Source organism: Falco naumanni, chromosome 8, assembly GCF_017639655.2.
Source record: "Falco naumanni isolate bFalNau1 chromosome 8, bFalNau1.pat, whole genome shotgun sequence".
NCBI classification, from domain to species: Eukaryota; Metazoa; Chordata; class Aves; order Falconiformes; family Falconidae; genus Falco; species Falco naumanni.
Window position 1 is genome coordinate 12,598,001 of NC_054061.1, and position 18,057 is coordinate 12,616,057.

The 18,057-nt window shown below is 46.1% G+C and overlaps 1 protein-coding gene across 2 annotated transcripts in view; it reads left to right on the forward strand.

The window, feature by feature from the left end:
- Positions 1-18,057, forward strand: part of HTR4 (5-hydroxytryptamine receptor 4) — a 154,868-nt gene that overhangs the window by 34,951 nt on the left and 101,860 nt on the right. For both annotated transcript variants that reach the window (XR_005829233.1, XM_040602927.1), the window contains exon 3: positions 9,495-9,576. Coding sequence is in view for 1 of the 2 variants with exons in the window: in XM_040602927.1 (XP_040458861.1) it covers positions 9,551-9,576 (26 nt within the window). In the remaining variant the exon portion in view is untranslated. The remainder of the gene's footprint in view (positions 1-9,494; positions 9,577-18,057) is intronic.

Below are 18,057 nucleotides of genomic sequence, written 5' to 3' on the forward strand. Positions count from 1 at the left end.
TCACACCATGGGTTATAAATTTCCATATAAATAAAGCCTCTGTGAGATTACTGCTGCAAAGGTGTTCAGACAGAGGCACCCCAAAGCTTCCCGTCAATAGTCGGTTCGGTCAGACAGAAGTAACAGGAAAGCTTTAATGCTCGAGATTTAAAGCTTCACCTAAACCCTTTGCACAGCCGAAATTACAGGGGACATAATTCAGCACAACCCTACCGATTTCTTAATCATAGTTACACGGAAGTAATAACAATGAACAAAGATACCTTGGCCAGGAAATACTCTTGTTTCTGCTGAAGTCCAGGGGTTGCAGAACCATAAAGACAGTGACTGGCACGTCTCTGCTCTGGGCTTCAAAGCAGGAGGCTGTTTCCTGCTTGTGTTTCGTAAGCTACAAAAGCACCTTATGGCAGCAATTAAAACAAATCAGGAGAATTTTATTCCAACGCAATAAAGTTATAGTAATGCGTGACCTCCAGGTGGGGAGTGCAACGTGTCCACCACATGTGGACCCACGTAGGAAATCAGGTAGGCGTGGAAGGTAGTGCAAAAGACCAGTGACACTTGGGTCCCTTTTATTGTGCTGTGAATGAATCACGGTGCCCACGGTGTGGTGGCAGCCTCAGAGGGCTCATCTGCAGAGCACGATGAGGAATCTTTCCTGGCTTGCTCATCTGCTTTGACTCATGGTCCCCCTCTGTGGCCTGGGTGACGCAGTGCTACCCTAGTGGTTTTGCAGGCAGGATGGGAATCCAAATGAGGAACAAAACCAGGTGGGAAAGGCTTGCCTGCACAGCTGGCAGAGCAAGGACCGGTACCGGTCTCCCCGTGATGTCTCTGCTCTCACTGCTCTTTTCCTCAGCTGTCTCAAGGTGCCAACTGCCGGCACATGGTCATTAGCAGAGCTCAGAACAGCGCAGCACTGTGTCTTTGTGACAAGATGAATGCCCATGGTAACGTGTGTTTTCCATGGGTCATTTTCTGTTTGCTTTGGAGCAGGGTGGCTTTTTAAACCAGAGCCTGGAGCCTTGGGCTGCTGTAAACCAGAGAATTGCTGTGGAGTGACACGGTCACTGCCCGTCGCTGCTGCAGTGTTCTTGCTGGAGTATGAGCTAACCCCTGCCACGAGACCACCAGCACTTATCTCTAAAGTTCTTTTGCAGTAGGAGGGCACCATACTGGCTAGTAGTTTATTAAAGAATTGGTAAAAGCAAGGATCTTGTGTAAAGTGTAGACCTGCTCTTGACTGCAGCGAGCAGCAGGTCGCTGTGTGTGTGGCCATCTGTAGAGGCAGAGCAAGTTAGTGATGGAGCTGGGTGTCCTGTAGCTCGTCCAGGAGCTGTGAGTTACCTTCAGGACCATCACACCATGTCAGAACTGAAGGATTTCTATATTTACTAGCATTCATAGTGTACATTTCTCTGCTGTGTGAACAGAGTTAATTTTTTTTTGAGTGCAGGCACAGAAAACACAGCTGGTGCCTTTCTGGGGCAGTGGTTTCCACACCCTGGTGTATGCTGGCAGGAGAACAAGAGTAGCTGGAAGGAGTGTTTTCTAGAGAGGGAAAATTTACAGTGAATTATTTGGAAGTTTTATGATACGTGGGTAAGAAGGAAACATGGTAGCCCTGTACAAATCCCCATCAAACACACCTATGGTTTCTAGTCCCTTGTGGTGATGAGGAGCACTAACATTGTGGCTTGTCCTTATAAACACAAACCCATTTGTGAGTGTCATGGGTTTCACGCCCATCTTGTGTTTCTGCCCACACTTCTGATGCACTCGTTGAACTCAACCACCATTCTTGCCTTCATTTGTTGATTGATATCTTTTACTGTATCTTGGTCTTTTTAAGAGGCCCACAGACTCAAGCTGGATGTTTCCCTTGGCTTCCTATGCTGAGGGTTTGATACTCATTCAAAGACTTGGGAGTGTTTTGGTTACCAACTGATAATAATTGCTGAAGGTGAGAGGAGCAAGTTGTGAAGTGTCATAGTAAATAACCCCGCAGGTTTTATAGCTGCTTTCCGTCCTCAGAACTCTTACACAAATGTAGCGTGGTGTAAACAAGGATTTTGTACAAGTGTTTCTGCACTGGATAGAAAAAAAGTCACCCTTGAACAGCCCATGGAAACTTGACTGCTGTAAATATTTGGCCCTAGAGAACAAGTAGGCAGAATTGCTTCCACATGCCCTTTCCAAAGGGAACAGCCCTTACATTGTGCTGTCTGTTAGTATTTTTTGGTACTCGAACGTGGGATTTAAACTTTCATTTTTGGAAGTGCAGAATGCCTTGGTGTAAGATTGACAGGGCACAGAGGTTACAGCTGAGAGGCCATGAGGGCCAGATTGATGTGAAGAGAAGCCTGCCTGTCTGCAAACAGGAGAGCACAAGGTGCTGGCTTCCTCCATGACCTGTGGCCCACCTGTGACTCCTGCATCCCCCGGGAACACGAGCCCATTAAACCCAGTGCTTGTGGTTTGGGTTGTCAAGCCAGAGGCTCTCTGAATTTAAGGAACTGTTTTGAAAAATAACCCTTCAGTGAAAAGACATTTCTTGTGTCTTTTTCTATTTAAAGCGGGACTCCAGTTTCTTCTTCAGGTGATGTCATGTCTATCTTTTTATTTTTCTACGTTTAAGCAAAGTGTTGTGTTTTAACCTGCTGGAATGACATTTGATTAAAATCAGTTCAGCAATCTGTCTCTGCTGACAACTGAGGGACTTCTTATCAGCTTTGTCCTTCGTGGGGAGAAAAGAGACAGCAGTGACAGAGAAGGCAAGAAGTGCTGTGGGAGGAGGCAGGGCCTTCATCACCATAATGGGCGGTGGAAATGGAGCTATTTCATCCTGGAAAAAACAAGTCTGATCACTGGTATTTCCTACTGCTCAAGTGTTGTCATGGGCAGGATATTCTCTTGCGACACTTGGAGGGTTTTGGACTGCTCTGCAGTGATGAGCAAGAAATTGTCAGTGGGTTGAGGTGGCTGTCACTTCACAGCATCGGTTTAATGCAGCCTGGGCAGATCTTGTCCAGTTAGCTTCTGCTAACAACTTCTCTTTCTCTGGTAATGATGAAGGTGGAGCTACGATAAAAGTCACAACCAGAAATGTGAAATGCGGTGGGAATTGAGCAACAGCTTTTTTTTATTCAATCACAGCTTTAATTTGGCAGATGTTCACTCCAGAAACTGAGGAGCCTCTTGAAATATCAGATTCAGATAGCAGTAGTAGTAGTAGTCTTTATTTATGCTAGAGTGATTCCTCTGGCCTCAATCAGGAATCACAAATACTGGATGAAAGCTAAATGACTCCCTGTACTTGCAAGAACTTATACTCTGAGTTGTAGAGGACAGCAATTTCTATGGCAAGGCTAAATAGGCTTTCCAAACATCTGAGACATCTTTTTTTATCAGTCCACTGCTCCGTGTTACCCAAAAACAAGGGGCGTCTGCAGGATGTCTACGCTGAAGTGGGAGGTTGCATCAGCTCATCATCGCTGCACACCATACCCTGCTCTAAAAAGACAAAGGTGGCCAAGGATGGGGGAAAAGGGCATTTTTTTACCTTATGTTTGTAAAGAGAAGAGTGAAGTTGGAGAACTGCAGTGATAAGTTCAGTTCTTCACAGGGAGCATGAGACACTCAGGAACTGAATTTAGGGTTACCCCTGTCTCCTCTCTGGTGCAGTAGAGCAGAAGGAACATATTCATCTGTATGTAAATACATATTCATCTGTATGTAAAATGAGATGGGCTTTTGAGACTGCTCAGTCCACCCTAGAAGCGGCTTCGTTTAAGATGTCAGAAATGATGAAGCAGCACAGTCCAGCACTGCAGGAAATGGGGGTGTAAGTTTTTCGGAATGACTCAATTCCTCTGTTGTCATCAGCTCAGCAGTGACAGAAAGTGGAGCTAGATGGGCCTTGAGTGGGATGGAAATGAATTGGTTGAAGAATGTGTCAGTGTCTCAGTTAATCAGTGCCTTGCAAGGAAAATGTCTTGGAAGACTGGCGTGGCTATTGCTGTCATCTGGTGGAACATTTTCATCTCTACTGGGCAGACCCACGGCCATAGAGCAGATGAGCTGATGGTCACTTAAGAGACAGAATTAGTTGTTGGCCACCAGCTAACTTCTTATGGTCTCTGAGAAATGAATTCTTTGTTAATACCTTACAGCCACTGAGTGAAGTTTCCCCGAGACTCCCTACAGCTTGGCTGGGAAGATACATCAGTTTATCCATCTTCTCATTGCATTTTCCCTTTCCTATCCCCCACCACTTGGAGACGAGGAGGAGAAGGGGCAGAGGTAGAGGAGCATCTGCTAAGGTGACTTGGTGGTGTGTCAGGTGAAGGAGTGAGGCACAAGCATGCAGCTGATCCCATCTTGACAGATGGATGTCTTCTGACTTCCCTGAACCCCATCAGTGTGGCCTTGCTGAGGCTTATTACTGGATCACCCTTCCCAAGCCGGAGCCAGTCTCCTGTGCAGTGATGACTAAGGTTAGTCATACACACGTGGTATGTCTGTCTTGCTCTTGGTGGCAATGATTACTGGAGAATAAAATGAGTTCTTGTCTCACAAGGAAAGTCTATGGTGCTGTCATGTCAAGCCTGCTGGAGATGCTGGGTGGGTATTTTTTTTTGCATTTAAAAATGTTGTGCTTTGCTGAAGTGAAAATACTAACAAGAGTACTGACTTCAGTTAAATTTCACTGGGCAAACAGTTCTTTGCAAAGGCCTTTTTTTTTTTTTTTTTTCAGTTTGGGTTTCTGTTAGAGAGTTCCATGTTTGATTTGTTGTTGTTGTAATGTAGAAAGCTTCGGTTACTGTAGAGGTCTCCATGATAGCATGATGGTACAGATACTGTGTAACTTCAGTGCATATTAAAATCACAAAATTCTGCAGGAAAATCAAGCAAACAAGGTGAGCCCAAACTGGAATTTTGATGTACACAATCACTGAAAATTTTTTCTTCCATTTTGCAGGAGTTATCAAAATTAATTTTGTATTGACACCTGAAAGAGTGAAGCAATTTCTCTTCACTGCCTGAATTTAGCCCTTCGTGGTAATCGAAGTCCTTAGGTAGATCACTGTGGTGAGCTTTTCATTGCAGCCCCTGGTACCAAACCTGAAGAGGACACACACAAGAAGGCTTATTTGGGTGCGCACCTGGAGTGCGGAGGCTCAGCCTGACTCTCCAGTCTGGCCAGCGGAGCGGACCTGTCTCCGGGCAGGAGCCCGTGCTAGGAGCCAGGAACCAGATTCACAGGAGAAACCAGAGCCAGAGCCCCAGTCAGGTTCTGCAGCAGGTTGTGAGCAGGGCTGCTCTCGGCAGACCCGTGATGGAAAAGCTCTGGAGCCCAGGAGAGGAAGACCATGGGTTTTCAGATGGGTTTTCAGGACCGTTGCCCTCAGCCCATGCTGTAGAGCAGGGACTGCCCGTGAGCTGTCGGAAGCTGGATGCTCATGCTCAGGGACTATGACTTGGCCACAGGGATGTGCGTGGCTCCACGTGCCTTAATCCCCGTCACACACAACGGCAGAGCCGCTCTCCTGTGCTGAAGGGAATATTTGTGTGTGATGGAGGGTGTAAAGGTTGAGTTAGGAGGTCAGTGTTGTCTTTCTGAGGCAGAGAACAGCTTCCTAATTGAGTATGAGTAATCACTTCAATAACAAAAAATAGCACCAGGCCCTCTGTGTGAGCCAGACACATTTACAGAATAATTTGTGGAGATTTTTTTTTGTTGCATGGTATTGACATCGCTTTCTTTAGGTCTGCAACAACTACAAGTAACCACTGCGGTGTCATGGGGGGAGCAAAAGGGGAGGAAGATCCAATTTTAAAATCCAGTATGGAGAAGCTGAGGAAAGCTGAATAAAGTCATTTGCTTAGTGTCCTTCCGTTGTATGTTCATTATATTCTTCATCATAAGTACTAGCAGCCCTTCAAACACCGCGGGTCTCCCGTGCAGTGGTGGGAGGTTTCCCATCCTGGGGGGCTGTGGGGTGTGAGGCTTTAAAGGCATTGCCCGTTCAGACCCAAATGGTGCCTGTTTGTGGGGAAAGAAATAACGCTTGTGGGGAAAAAACAAATGTTCTTAGGGCTGCAGAGCTTAGGAATATACAAAGAATGATAAAAGTAAACGGTATACGAGGTGCAATATAAGAAACGTGGTCACAGTGTATGGGGTGGCTGCCAGAAACACTAACGACACAGTGAGATGTAGCTGGGTATTTGTGTACAAAATTCCTAGTTTTATCAAAATCCTTAAAACCTTCATTTTTTTGCTATTTTGTGCCGAAAATGTCATTTCTACTGCATATATTAAACACAAGACAAGTGAAGAAAATACAAATGGAAACAAAAATATTTTCTTGGGTTTTTAAGTGTCACACTCGCTGTGACTGAAGGACCAGCAGTGCTGGTGGCTGCGTAGAAAAGTACATGCTGATGAATAGGTAGGACAACAATCCTGATTGTACCGAAATTGTGAATTTTGCTTGTTTTAAAAAGTTTCACAAGGTACCTCTTAAACCCTGATACTGAAGGGAGTGTGGGGGACGGTGACGGTGCAGATAAGTGATTTTTATTCTGTTTTCTTTTATTCCTACCCTCGGCTCTTGCTGGGTCCCCCTGCTTTTCCTTGTAATTCAAGAACTGCAAAGCAGTTCCGTAACTTCCCACTGCAGCAATAAGTGAGGAAGCCGCTCTCCTTCGACGCAGCCAAGGAACAATTTCCCCTGAGTCGGTGTCAACATTTGAGCAGATTTTCCTTGTGACGTACCTGTGCTATCTCAGTGCTAAGATCAGTTTAATATCTATATCTTATGCCCAGGGACTGCTTCTGCCGTGCTCTGAGCCCTCTTGGTGGAGATCAGTCAATCTCATTGTGCCTCCCCAGTAAACCGAGACAACTGGCTTTCAAAGGATGCTGTTAGGCAGAATTCACCGGTGCTCACAAATCGTTCTGGCAGCCAGAGGGGATGGGTCAAGACACCTCATGGGTTTTGTTGCAGTTTATAGAATGGTCTCTTCGGTTCTTATTTACCCTTTTTGAAATGACAGGACAGGGAAGAATGGATTCCTGTCCTCATGGAAACAAAGCACCATATCGGACCTATTCTGATGGATTTGCGTCTGAATTAACTGAAAAAAATTTAACCTATATGCTGAACAAATGAATGATTTGAAGCAGTTACTTAAACCTCTTTGCAGATGAAATAATTAGGTTTCTTGTTGTCCATTTGAGCTCAAAGACTATTGATTATATTTTTACATCCCCAAGACCATATTCCAGGATATTCTTCCTGCATCTTTGACAGGCAGCCATCCCAGCAGCGTGCGAGGAGGCATTTTGTGCTATGGAAGATCTCCAGAGCAGGAGTGCAGGAGAGCTTTTTTTTCCCCCCCAAATTAAAGCTGGAGGTCAGGTCTTAGGGCCACAGAGGTGGCTTGATCAGAAACTCTAGACCTCTCACCCTTGTATTTGCAAAATATGGCAGTAGTCTTTAAGTCACCAGATTCCAGAGTGCCCTTTGAAACCACTTGAAGGCTTAAGCTGTAAATAGTGGCCAAATTCTGAAGGTTTCCACCTTCAGATAAAAATGCCCTTTTGACTTGAGTATTTTTTTTTGCTTGCAAAACATGTATAGTCTATACGTACTGAAGTACTAGTCCTGGTAAACAGTGAACCAGGCCTGGGTAGTGGGTGTTCGTTTGCAGTGCAAACCTGGCATCGTGTCTAGGAAGTCTGAGTCAGTACTATTACAATCTTAGCTTTGAAGCCAAGCAACCACAATGGCATTATTTACATTTGAGTTGTTATTAATAGCGCTGTGGTGGTGGCGTTATCCTTGGCCCTCTAGAGGCACAACACAAGGGGCAATCAACAGTCTGAAGTGCTCTGAAACGTATCCTATTTTTTCCACTGGATTAACAGCAGCAAATACACAAATTCTTTATTAAGATGGTACATTCATTTCTTTGGAGTCATGATGGAATCTTGATAGAATTAAAAATCACATTAATATTTATATCACTTAGTGTTATTGGGAGTAAGTATATTTATTTTAACTTGGGGTGCAAATCATTTAGTTCTCTGTAACTGCAGTACTGCTATTAAGTATTCATAAGGCTGTACAATACAGTGTCACAGGAAACCTGTTTTAATTTAGTGGTAAGTCAATGTTTTAATTTTGTGTGAAAACAGAAACTAATTTACCAAGCACTCTTACTTACGTTTTCCCAGCCAAGTTTTGCAAGCCTTCTTGAGCTGACTGTATTTAAAAAAACTACTTTTTGTAGCTTTGAAAGTTTGAACATTACCATGAAGATTCTAAGCTACATGTGTGCATGCTGTCATGTGTAATTTTGAATGTAAGCGTAGGTGGGAAGGGGTCACATATCACAGTGTTCAGCTCCTTGGTGTCACCAGAATTGCAACATAATGTTTTTTCATAAGCTTCATCAAAAGTTGATCTTGGAGATCAGGTCATGAGAATGGTGCCTATATTAGTAATTGATGTTGCTGGCATTTATTTCTAGAAATAAGACTGTTTCAGGTGTGAGAGTCCTTGACAATATATACACGTGGATCCCTCTGGAGTCATTGGGAGATATAACTTGCAGAAGGACAGGATGGATTGACCAGGGGTATTTTTGCGTGTGCCCCTTCCCATATCAGCACCCAGAGCTCACTGGGTACACCCTAGTATGCTGTGTGCACTGGTATAATGCTTCATGTTTGTGTCTTTTAAAATTATTTTTCTATTAACTCATTTGTGGTAATTAGAGGGAAGGAGCTGCTGCTGTTAGAGGCAGCACTAGAGAGAGTGGCGTTTTTCAGCAAGTGACACGAGATGTCTACAGAGGACTGTGACAGGTACAGTCTTAGATGTGATCTGTATCCTATGCATGGCGTCATGTGACTTTTGCCTACGCAGCTTCTCCTCACCCCTATGGAAACTGAGCATTTGTCCAGAAGAGCCTCTTCGCTGTGCCAGTGTAGCAGCCCTTACTGCCTTGCTGCAGCTGGAACTGTCCTCTGGGAATCTAAATCCCAGAAGTTCCCAGGAGAAGACGTGATCATGGAGTAGATTAAAGGCAGATCCTAGCTCATAAAAGGGGGAATTTTTTTGTTGTTTTCAGTGGACCCAGTGTGCCACTGGGACATTGAAGTGCTCTCTTAGCCCTAAGTTACGGGTGGCGTATGCACAGCCACGAAGGGCTGTCTGTCACTTCAGCTTGATTTTGTGCTTCCAGGCATGCACCTTGGTGTGAGATAGATATATGTTAGGGTAGAAAACAGAAAATTGTGTTATGACAGCTCTATGCAATGGTATGACTTCATTTTGACATGTCTACATAACTTCTGCTTTCAAGAGAAGCCAGGCTAGAGGGACAGAAATGCAGCATATGGGCACCTTCACTGGGGTAAATGTGCATCTGTAAGAGATCCTGCAACTTATATCTGTCCTTTCTAACTCTCTCCGCTGCAGGACGAGGTCTCTTCTATGGACATTGAACTCCCAGCTACCTATGCCTGTTGCCTGTGATGGAAGAACTTGACGTTAATGTGAGGTAGGATAAACTACGTGGCTCCTCCTATATCACGTCTCATCCAGCTGGTGAACTTCATGGGAGCAGCAACCATGAAATGTGTTTGCAAAGCTGCAGGGTGGTATTTTCTGTTTGCCTGTAAATTAAGGTCTCTGCTCGTGAGGCGATGTCTAGTTTGGAGCTTCTGTGAAGGTGTAGTGTCTCCCTGTTCTTTGTGTAAATGTCAGATGTGGCATAGCCAAGTCAAAGACTTCTTGCAGTAGGATGGATAGAGCCCCATCAAGGACCAGGAATGGGCCTGTCAGTGCCTGCTGGAAGTCTGATTCCAGATTTTTTTTCTTTTTGGTGCAATGGCCTAAAAACTTACCACCTCATCTCTGCTGCCTTATACTGGGCAAGCAAAAAAATGATATCTCTGAAATAATTTCACCCCCCTGGGCACGCTACTGGTATCAGTGAGAGGCAAACTTCAATGTGGAACATTTTGATCCTGGAAGCGTGTTGCCAACAGGAATTGTTCAAAAAGGCTAGAAATCCTGTTTGCAGCTGTCCCTGGGACACAGGGCTGGCATCAGCGCTGCCATTCTCCCTCAGGTGTGATCTGCAGGGTCTTGCTGTAGGACTAGCATTTGTCCCTTTTGTTTCTTGGCCTTTTGACTGGCCAGGCTGCTGGTGATGCTGAACTGGGTGGGAGGAGCTGAACTTAGAGACCCGCCAAACCCACTTCACACAAGGACATCAAGTTTCTGACCAAACCCATGTTGCTGGCCCAGGCACAGGAGGAGGCAGTATTCAGTTGCAGTGACAGGTGTATGTTTCCACAAAGAGTTTTCTTAAAATCCACTCAAGGCCTAGTTTTTAGATGTTTCATGTTTTTATTTCGGGGGGTAATTCTTCACCCTTCCCCTGCCTGGATGCTCAAGTGGCACATACATGGGGAAATGTCTCGGAGAAAATTGCTCTGACAGAGAGAGATCAAATGCATGTACTCTGGTCTTCCAGGAAACCTTTCCCTAAGGAGCTGCTGAACAGGGATCAGGAGGAAACAGTACAGAGAAGAGGGGAGCAGGGTCTTACACCTCGGAGAGGATCTGTCATGCCACCCTATTGTCACAGCTTCCCAGCTCTTGGGCTTTCTGGTTGGGATGTGCTCTGTGCAAGCCACAACCCGTTCTCTGCAGTTGCGTGCACAGAGCGAGAGAATACATTTTCAAAGACAATTTCTGTTCTTAATGAGCCTCCTCAAAGTGCTGTACTATCAGAGAGAACATCTCTGGTCTTCATTCACCTGCTCAAGTGTCACGAAAGACACCAGCAATTCCAGGTTGCTGCTTTAATGCACACTTAGCAGGTCGGATTTATAACCCAGTAATCAATACTGAGAGGTAATGTGTTTTGCTTAATGAAATTTGTCTTGCCTTTTTAATACCAGAAGTGTAGTTAAATGCGTAGGCTACTGCTGTTTCTCTGTAAAGGGAATTAAGGTGCTGACACCAGGCAATTTTCCCTCCAATCTTTTCCTTCCTCTAAAGACACTAGTTAAAAAAAATCTTCTGTTTCTCACTATGGTGAAAAAAATCCCCCAGTATACATTTCATCATTCACAGAAGGAGAATCTGTCAGTTCACAAACACCGAGGGGCACAAAGAAACTGTCTCAGCAAGTGCCTGAGCCACAAGTGCCTGGACACAGGGAGGCTGTATACCAGGAGGGAAGCGTGACATATCTTTACCTTACCCATATATTTTTGTCAGTCGTGCTATTTGCCACTGATGGAGACAGACACCGAGTAGGTCTGACCAAGCGTTGATGTTTTGAAGCGATCTATTGGGAGTTTTGTAATTTGCTATTTGTAGGAACTGACAGAACATTGTCTGTCTTCCTATTTTTGAATGTTGCTATAATTCTAATCAGCCCTAATCCTGGTCCAAAAAAACCCCTTAGCCAAAACCTCACCCTTCCCCCAAGCCCCCCCAAACCAAACCCAAATAAAACTGACACCGATCAGAATTAGACTTTCTCTTCCTACGTGTGATACTTTCCTGTATGCGTAGTAGCCTGAGTGTAATGAGAAGTGCTTGGGAGGGGGAGGGTTGGGTGCTCGGGGAGTGCCGGAGCATGGGCAGAGCAGGGGGGTCTCCTTTGATCAGCTTGTTGTGGAAAATGCCCATTGCATGGGCCTGGGGAAAGGTTTTTTGGAGAGTGCCTCAAGAGGCTGCTTCTTCTGGAGGCTGGTTGGTGCAGGCAGCTGCTGCGGTCTGACCCTGGCAGGGCAGTGGGAGGATCTTTTTGGGGGAAATTCTCATCTGGTGAATTACTTCATCCAGCTTCCCATTTAGATGTTAAAAGAGGCAACACAAGCTCTTCCCGGGGATCTGATGAATGAAAATCCACGTGAATTTGAAAGCTCTCCTGAAGCAATATTGATTCACTGCTCCCCAGCTGTTTTGATCAAACACTGCGGTCAGACCTCACTTCGTTAGAGCAGGAATGATTTTATTCCTTTGTTCCTAGGATCTCTTTCAGAGCTGGACTGAGGCAGTTCTTCATTTAGTGTGACGGGTTACATAAACAGACTTTGTGGTAGGCACTTGATTTTATTTTGGCTCCACACTTTTCCAAACCATGGGTTTTTGGTTTTGAGAGTTTTGCTTGTCAGCTACCAGCAAGCAGCTGATGTTTCTCCTTTGTCTGCCCCGATTTCAGCCTTTTTGCTGAGTTGTGAAATACCAAATGTTTTCTGTTTGAGCCAGAGGCTTCCACGTGTTGTTTTCCAGAGCTGCATATGGAAAACCTGAGAGGTGGGGGCACCTGGGTCCCCTCTCCCCATCCCGGCAGAGCTCAGGGATGCTCCAGAGGGGAGCAAAGCTTGGGGAAATGGGAGATGCTTTGACAACACGAGGGCAGGAGCAGCATGGGAGGAGAGAGAGACATGTTGACTTTGTTTAGAGCTGAGCCCTGTGGAAGCAGCATGTCACTCATTGGTTCAGAGCAACAAGTGCTACAGGTGTCCTACTCCAGCCAGCTGGGCTGGCTGTGGGCGCAGGGATCCTGCCCTCAACAGATTTTCATGAGGTGCCCCAGAGGGTGCCAAGTGATGGCATACATCATCTGTAGACAGGTGTTTGTGTTGCATCTCTGTAGCTACCTGAAGCGCTGCAGGCAGAGTCAACTGCACAAATGTACAAAAATTTGGCCATGAATGTTACAAAGGCTGCACTGTGAGGTTAGAGAGACATTCCTGGAAATTTTAGACAGTCTACTTTGGGACTTGCATTTATCACGGCCGAGGGGGGTGGCAGACCTGATTTGCTCTAATTCTAGTGTAGAAAAATAAATGACCTCACAAGTATTTCCAATTTATATTTTACAGAATTTTTTAATTTTGTGTGACTTGGTGATTGTTATTGGACACATTTATTATAGGCAGCAAGTTAATGAGATGCTGTCAAGTGGTTTGGAACTAAAACTCGAACCCTTGGATCGGTTAGAATATGGGGGGGGGAAAGATGTTCCCTTTATTCTCTTCATTTCCAGCAACTTTATAAAAAATGTTAGTTGGGCACACTACAAACAGGAGTACAGCAGTCCTGACTGACCTGCTCTAGCACAGCGGTGGGCTGTATGCTGTTTGCTGCTGCTGCCCTCTGGCCAAGGGGCAGGAGCTCCTGCAAATCCCTCCGGTGCTGCCCTGGCTGGCACAGACCTCGTCCTCCCCCGAAGGTTGTGGCACACCACCGAGTCTTCTGTTCGGAGCCAGAGCTGTTGCAAGAGTTTTAGCAAGCAGGCTGCTGCCCTGCCTGCTCCTGTCAAGGTGTTTGCCCATGGTTATTGTAAATGTCTACAAACCTTCAAAACACGTTTGCGCTTCTCTTTTTTTCAGTTTTTCTGGGGTTTGGTGCGTTAGTCAATTTTACTTTCATACAAACGCAGTGATTTTGACAGCCTCAGAGAAAGCGGAAGAAGGCTGAATCTCTTTGAGGATTATACAAAAGGAAAATAGGCACAGAGATGGTTTTGCTGCAGTTTGTTTTACTGTGCCTACCCTTACATTTCAGTGCAGAACAGCAGTAAGGTGGATGCCCTGGTCACCCCCACACGTGGTGTATCAGTTCAGACCACGTAGCGCTTAGCAAGGGGACTGAGGAGCTACATTTCTCTTGGAAGGCATTTAACCAGCAGCTCTGCACCACGCACTCTGCAGCCACAATGAGGACTACAGGTTTTGAAGCATGGGCTCAAACCATGCAGCTCGCACGTTCAGGCGTGGTGGGGACATTCAGGAAGCGAGACCAGGCTAAATCTAATCCAAAATACCCCACCATGCCCTGCACAGAGTGGAGACATAGGGGCCGCAGCACCAGCTGCTTTTGATATGCTCCCGTTGTGCCAAATTACCAGTGAAACCAGACATAGTCTGTGTGTACAGAAGTCACCTGGGAGTCCATGGTTTCGCGTGTACAAACCAGGCAGTGGGCTTTACAGAGTGTGGGTAGGTACATAATAACTCTGCCCATGACAACCGTGAGAGGAGCTTCTGTGTACCAGGAGCGGCACCTGCGGACCTTGCTGAGCCACCCGGAGAGGGCTCTGCTTCTCTTGGGCACTTGCCAGCATAGTTTGCAAATGTGCCACACACAGTGAGTGAGCAATGGCCTTATTAAAGACTATTAAAGCCTTCTAGACCTTTGGTAAGACTTTCATCTCACTGCAGTGCGTTCCCGCTACCCAGGAATGAAGTAAAGCTCACTGTTGGTGTGCCAGTCCCTCCTTATCTCACGACTCCTTCACATTGCTGGGAGCTCAGGTGACTCGAATGTATGTCAGTTCTGAATGGTGTGGTTGCCCGTTCTGGTGTGTTTTCCCTTCTTTGAGCTCCAGCACTCATTGTTGATTCATTCATCCCGTTGCCAGGGGTGCAGCCAGGACTGGGAGAGCAGAGCTGTGGTTCTGCTGGCTGGAGCTCTTGCGTTCTTGAGCAACAAGGGCAACCCTTTGCTATTTGAATGGGTTGCTCCTGAGTGTGGTCAGAGCTGTTTTGTGTATGTCACACTGTGTAAAGGTTTCTTGCTTCCTCAGGTGTTGGGGAGAGGCTGTTTTCGCTTTTGAGAAATAAGCTTTTGAAAAAAAAAAAAACCCAGGAGAACGTTGAGTGCAAGTAAATAGCTCTTATGTAAGCCTTTTGGTTGTAGCTGTTGGTGAAGGCAGACTCCCTTTGCTAAATCAACTATGGAGAAACAATGTATTGTTTGAGTTTGTCACAACAGTAACTTCTTTTAATTCCTAAGCTGAGCCCCCAAAGTAGCTGAATTTTAGGTTGATGTTAATTGCTTCCAAACTTGGCTTTATCAACTTTATACTTTCCTTAGTTTGCGGCTGAAGGTATTTTTGTGGCTTGAAGTACTCTGAAAAATGCAGAGCCCTCCAGCAGTCATGTGGGGTTCATTAATCTTGTCTTGACTTTGAGAAATGAGAAGCAAGGTGAGGGAACAAGGAATCAAATTGGTTGAATTAGCTGTGTGTCTTTGCCAGCAAAGAAAATATTCCATTATTTAACCCAGCTGCTGTTTTCGAAGTCCTCACACAAAGGCATAGTGAACACTATTTCTGACAACAGACCTTGATGATATGCCCTTTTGAGTCAGGTTCTATGTTTGAGTGAGTCCCAAACCCAGAGCCTTGCTGTGTTGGCTCAAGAGGCTCCTCTTTCCGTGGACCGCAAGAAGCGATGCTGTTGATAGCTGGCTCTAGGATGGGTTTGTTACCTAAAGCTGCTACACTGGCGGGATGGCTGACTGCAGAAAGAGGCAGAGAAGGTCTTTGGTCTCTTCCCCTCATCCACCCCTGGGAGGAAGCAGGAGCCATAGTCAGTAGCAGGAGAGAGACTGACCCAAAGAGCTCCGTCCCTGAAGCCCGGGAGTAACTAAGGGATGTCCTAAGAGAAGAGTCAGCGTGTGCCCTTGCTCCCTGTGTTCCCGTAGCTTAGGATGCTGGCAGCCAGCAGTGAGGACCGAGGGGACCGGGAGCTGAGCTGTGAGGCAGGACAGCCAGAAAACCAGGCTGGAAGCAGAGATGGCTCTTAGGGCAAGGGCAAAGCTGGGTCCTGAGTGGCTGGAACTAAGGAAGTGTCTGATTTAATGACCCAAAGTGTAGAAAACAGAAGGGGTTTAGTAAAGAGCTTGTGTGCTCCGAGTGCCCTGCGAGTGGGGATTTGTGGAAAGCAAACAGCTTAAGATTCTTCCAGGAACTTGCAATATAAGTGTTTATTCTTATATATACACAAGCTCTTTTCAAAACCTCTCCAGCTTCTATGCTTTGAGTCATTATTAAATCATTGTTTATCTCAATGACTTTGATCATATTTCTGTTTAGGTGAGAAATACCAGGCTAAAATGTCATTTAACAGGCCAGAATCAGCCTAGAGCATTCTTCTTTTCCTAGTCCCTTTTCTAAAGGAAGATCAACTCTAATAGTCCTGTAATACTTGCAGCATCCATCCAGAAAGGTATCTGTGGAGACAGACATACTGATTGAGAAGGTTTTCTACAGAGCCCAGTCTTCTTTGCCTGCATCCCCCAGGTAGGAACAGTGCCGTGATCAGAGGAACATGTAGATGAGAGCTGAGTGTCTTTATCCCTTGGTATACACCTGATACAATGTCCCATTCCACTTGCTGAGCTGATGTGGATGAGCGTGCTTACTCCTGAGGATAATGGCAGGCAGAACACACAGTGCCAGAAAAGAGCAAAGTAAAACTGTACGGATCCTTTATGAGGAAAAACGTAACAGTATTGATTTATGTCAGCAGTAGAGACGGCCATATATAAGCTGTGCTGTTGAACAAAATAAACCATTTTATAAGCTGCCATTCAAAAGAAGGCTGGTTGCCTGGTTTGTAGGGTTTGCCCTCTGCATGCCTGGGGGTGCTGGGGTGGTGGGATGCAGCAGGGGCACCTAGGAAGGAATCCGCAAGCTGGGAGCACTAAAATGCATGGGGCATTTCTCAGTCTGCAGCCACAGACTCACAGAGCATTTCCCATCAGCCGACACTGGGTGCAAGAAGAGGGGCGAAACAGGAGGGCACGGGGAAGCAAGACCTGGTGTAGAGGTTCGTTTTTCGTATTTTTGTGCTACCAACTAGAAATCCTTGGTAGCCAAAAAAGCCCTGCAAAAGAAGTTCCCTCTGCTGAATGCTCCCTACAGCCCAGACACCGCTCAGCAGCAGCGATAGCTGTTAGCAGCCTGGGTACTTTCGTATTGTTCAACTTCTTTCTCAGTTTCTAGGGAAACACTTTATAGCACTATATATATATCGGAATGTCTTTCCAAACACCTCCGCCAACACTTAATTGGTGGAATTTTTAAGCTGGCTCCAGCTTCTGCAAGTTGGTAGTGTGCTCCCTTACAGCACCTGGGGAGCAAGTGAGACATGTATACTCTCTGAAAGAAGTTAGAGGGTGCAGAGGCAAGGGGGGAGCTCCACTGCTTGTCTGCGTGTGCTGAGTCTACCCAGGGAGGTCAGGCCATTGCTCACCCCGTGGGGTTTCACTCTGCGTGTGTTAGTGTGCCCTGAGGAATCTGCACAGATGGAAATGCCCTTGACAAAGAGCTGGGTCATAAAACCTAACTTTTGGGTATCTTTCAGCATATCCTTTCTTTAGCTTCAGTGTCTCTGCGCAGGGTGGTAGCTAGTGAAGATCTGGAAGCATCTGTGGAAGGCTGTTAAAATAGACCCAAAGCCTAGGATGTCCTGGGGCGGATCTGGCTCTAGGGCTGGGCAAAAATGGGCAGCTGCCCCAGACAGCCACAGGTTGCCCTGAGCAGGGGAATGGGCTGGACCTTGCTGCCAACTTTTGTCAACACCAGCTGCCTGGAAGGCCAAGGTTGGCAGCTGCAGTGCCAGGGCTTTCCAGGACACTCTCCTTGACTTTTCAGGGCTGATCCTTAGCATTAGGCTGACAAAATTCAATTTGTGTCCATGTTTGGGATTTCTTGAGCCAGGCGTGCTCAGAGGTTGTGAGCAAGGAAGCAGGGAGGAGGTATTAGGGTGTCTTGAGAGACAAAACTGGAGCTGTGCAGGAGACACGGGACTGGATTAGCTGTGTCAGGGTTAGTAGGGCACCATGAAGTCATACTGAAGGAGCTGTGTTTCCTTATAGAACAAACGTGATGCTGTGTCTCAGAACCAAAGGGTGGTATTGGCTGTAGGTGGAAGTCTAATGGTTTTTGCACCCCTCTCAGTGAGTTAAAATTCCCTGAGCTGCTTTTGAAGAAGTGCAGAAAGACAGTCCTGAGGTCCTGGGTAGATGTCTCTTCTGGGAATGCTGTCTAGGGAACAGGGCTGCGAAGTGAGAACTGCTGTGAGCTGTTATATACTCCAGATCCTGCTGCAATAGCGTGTGCAGCTGCAGAATGAGCCGTTCAGTGCTTGGGAAAGGGCATTTCTACTATCTCAGATATGAAAGATTCTGCTGCAAAATATTTCATGCTGTTTGCTTGGCC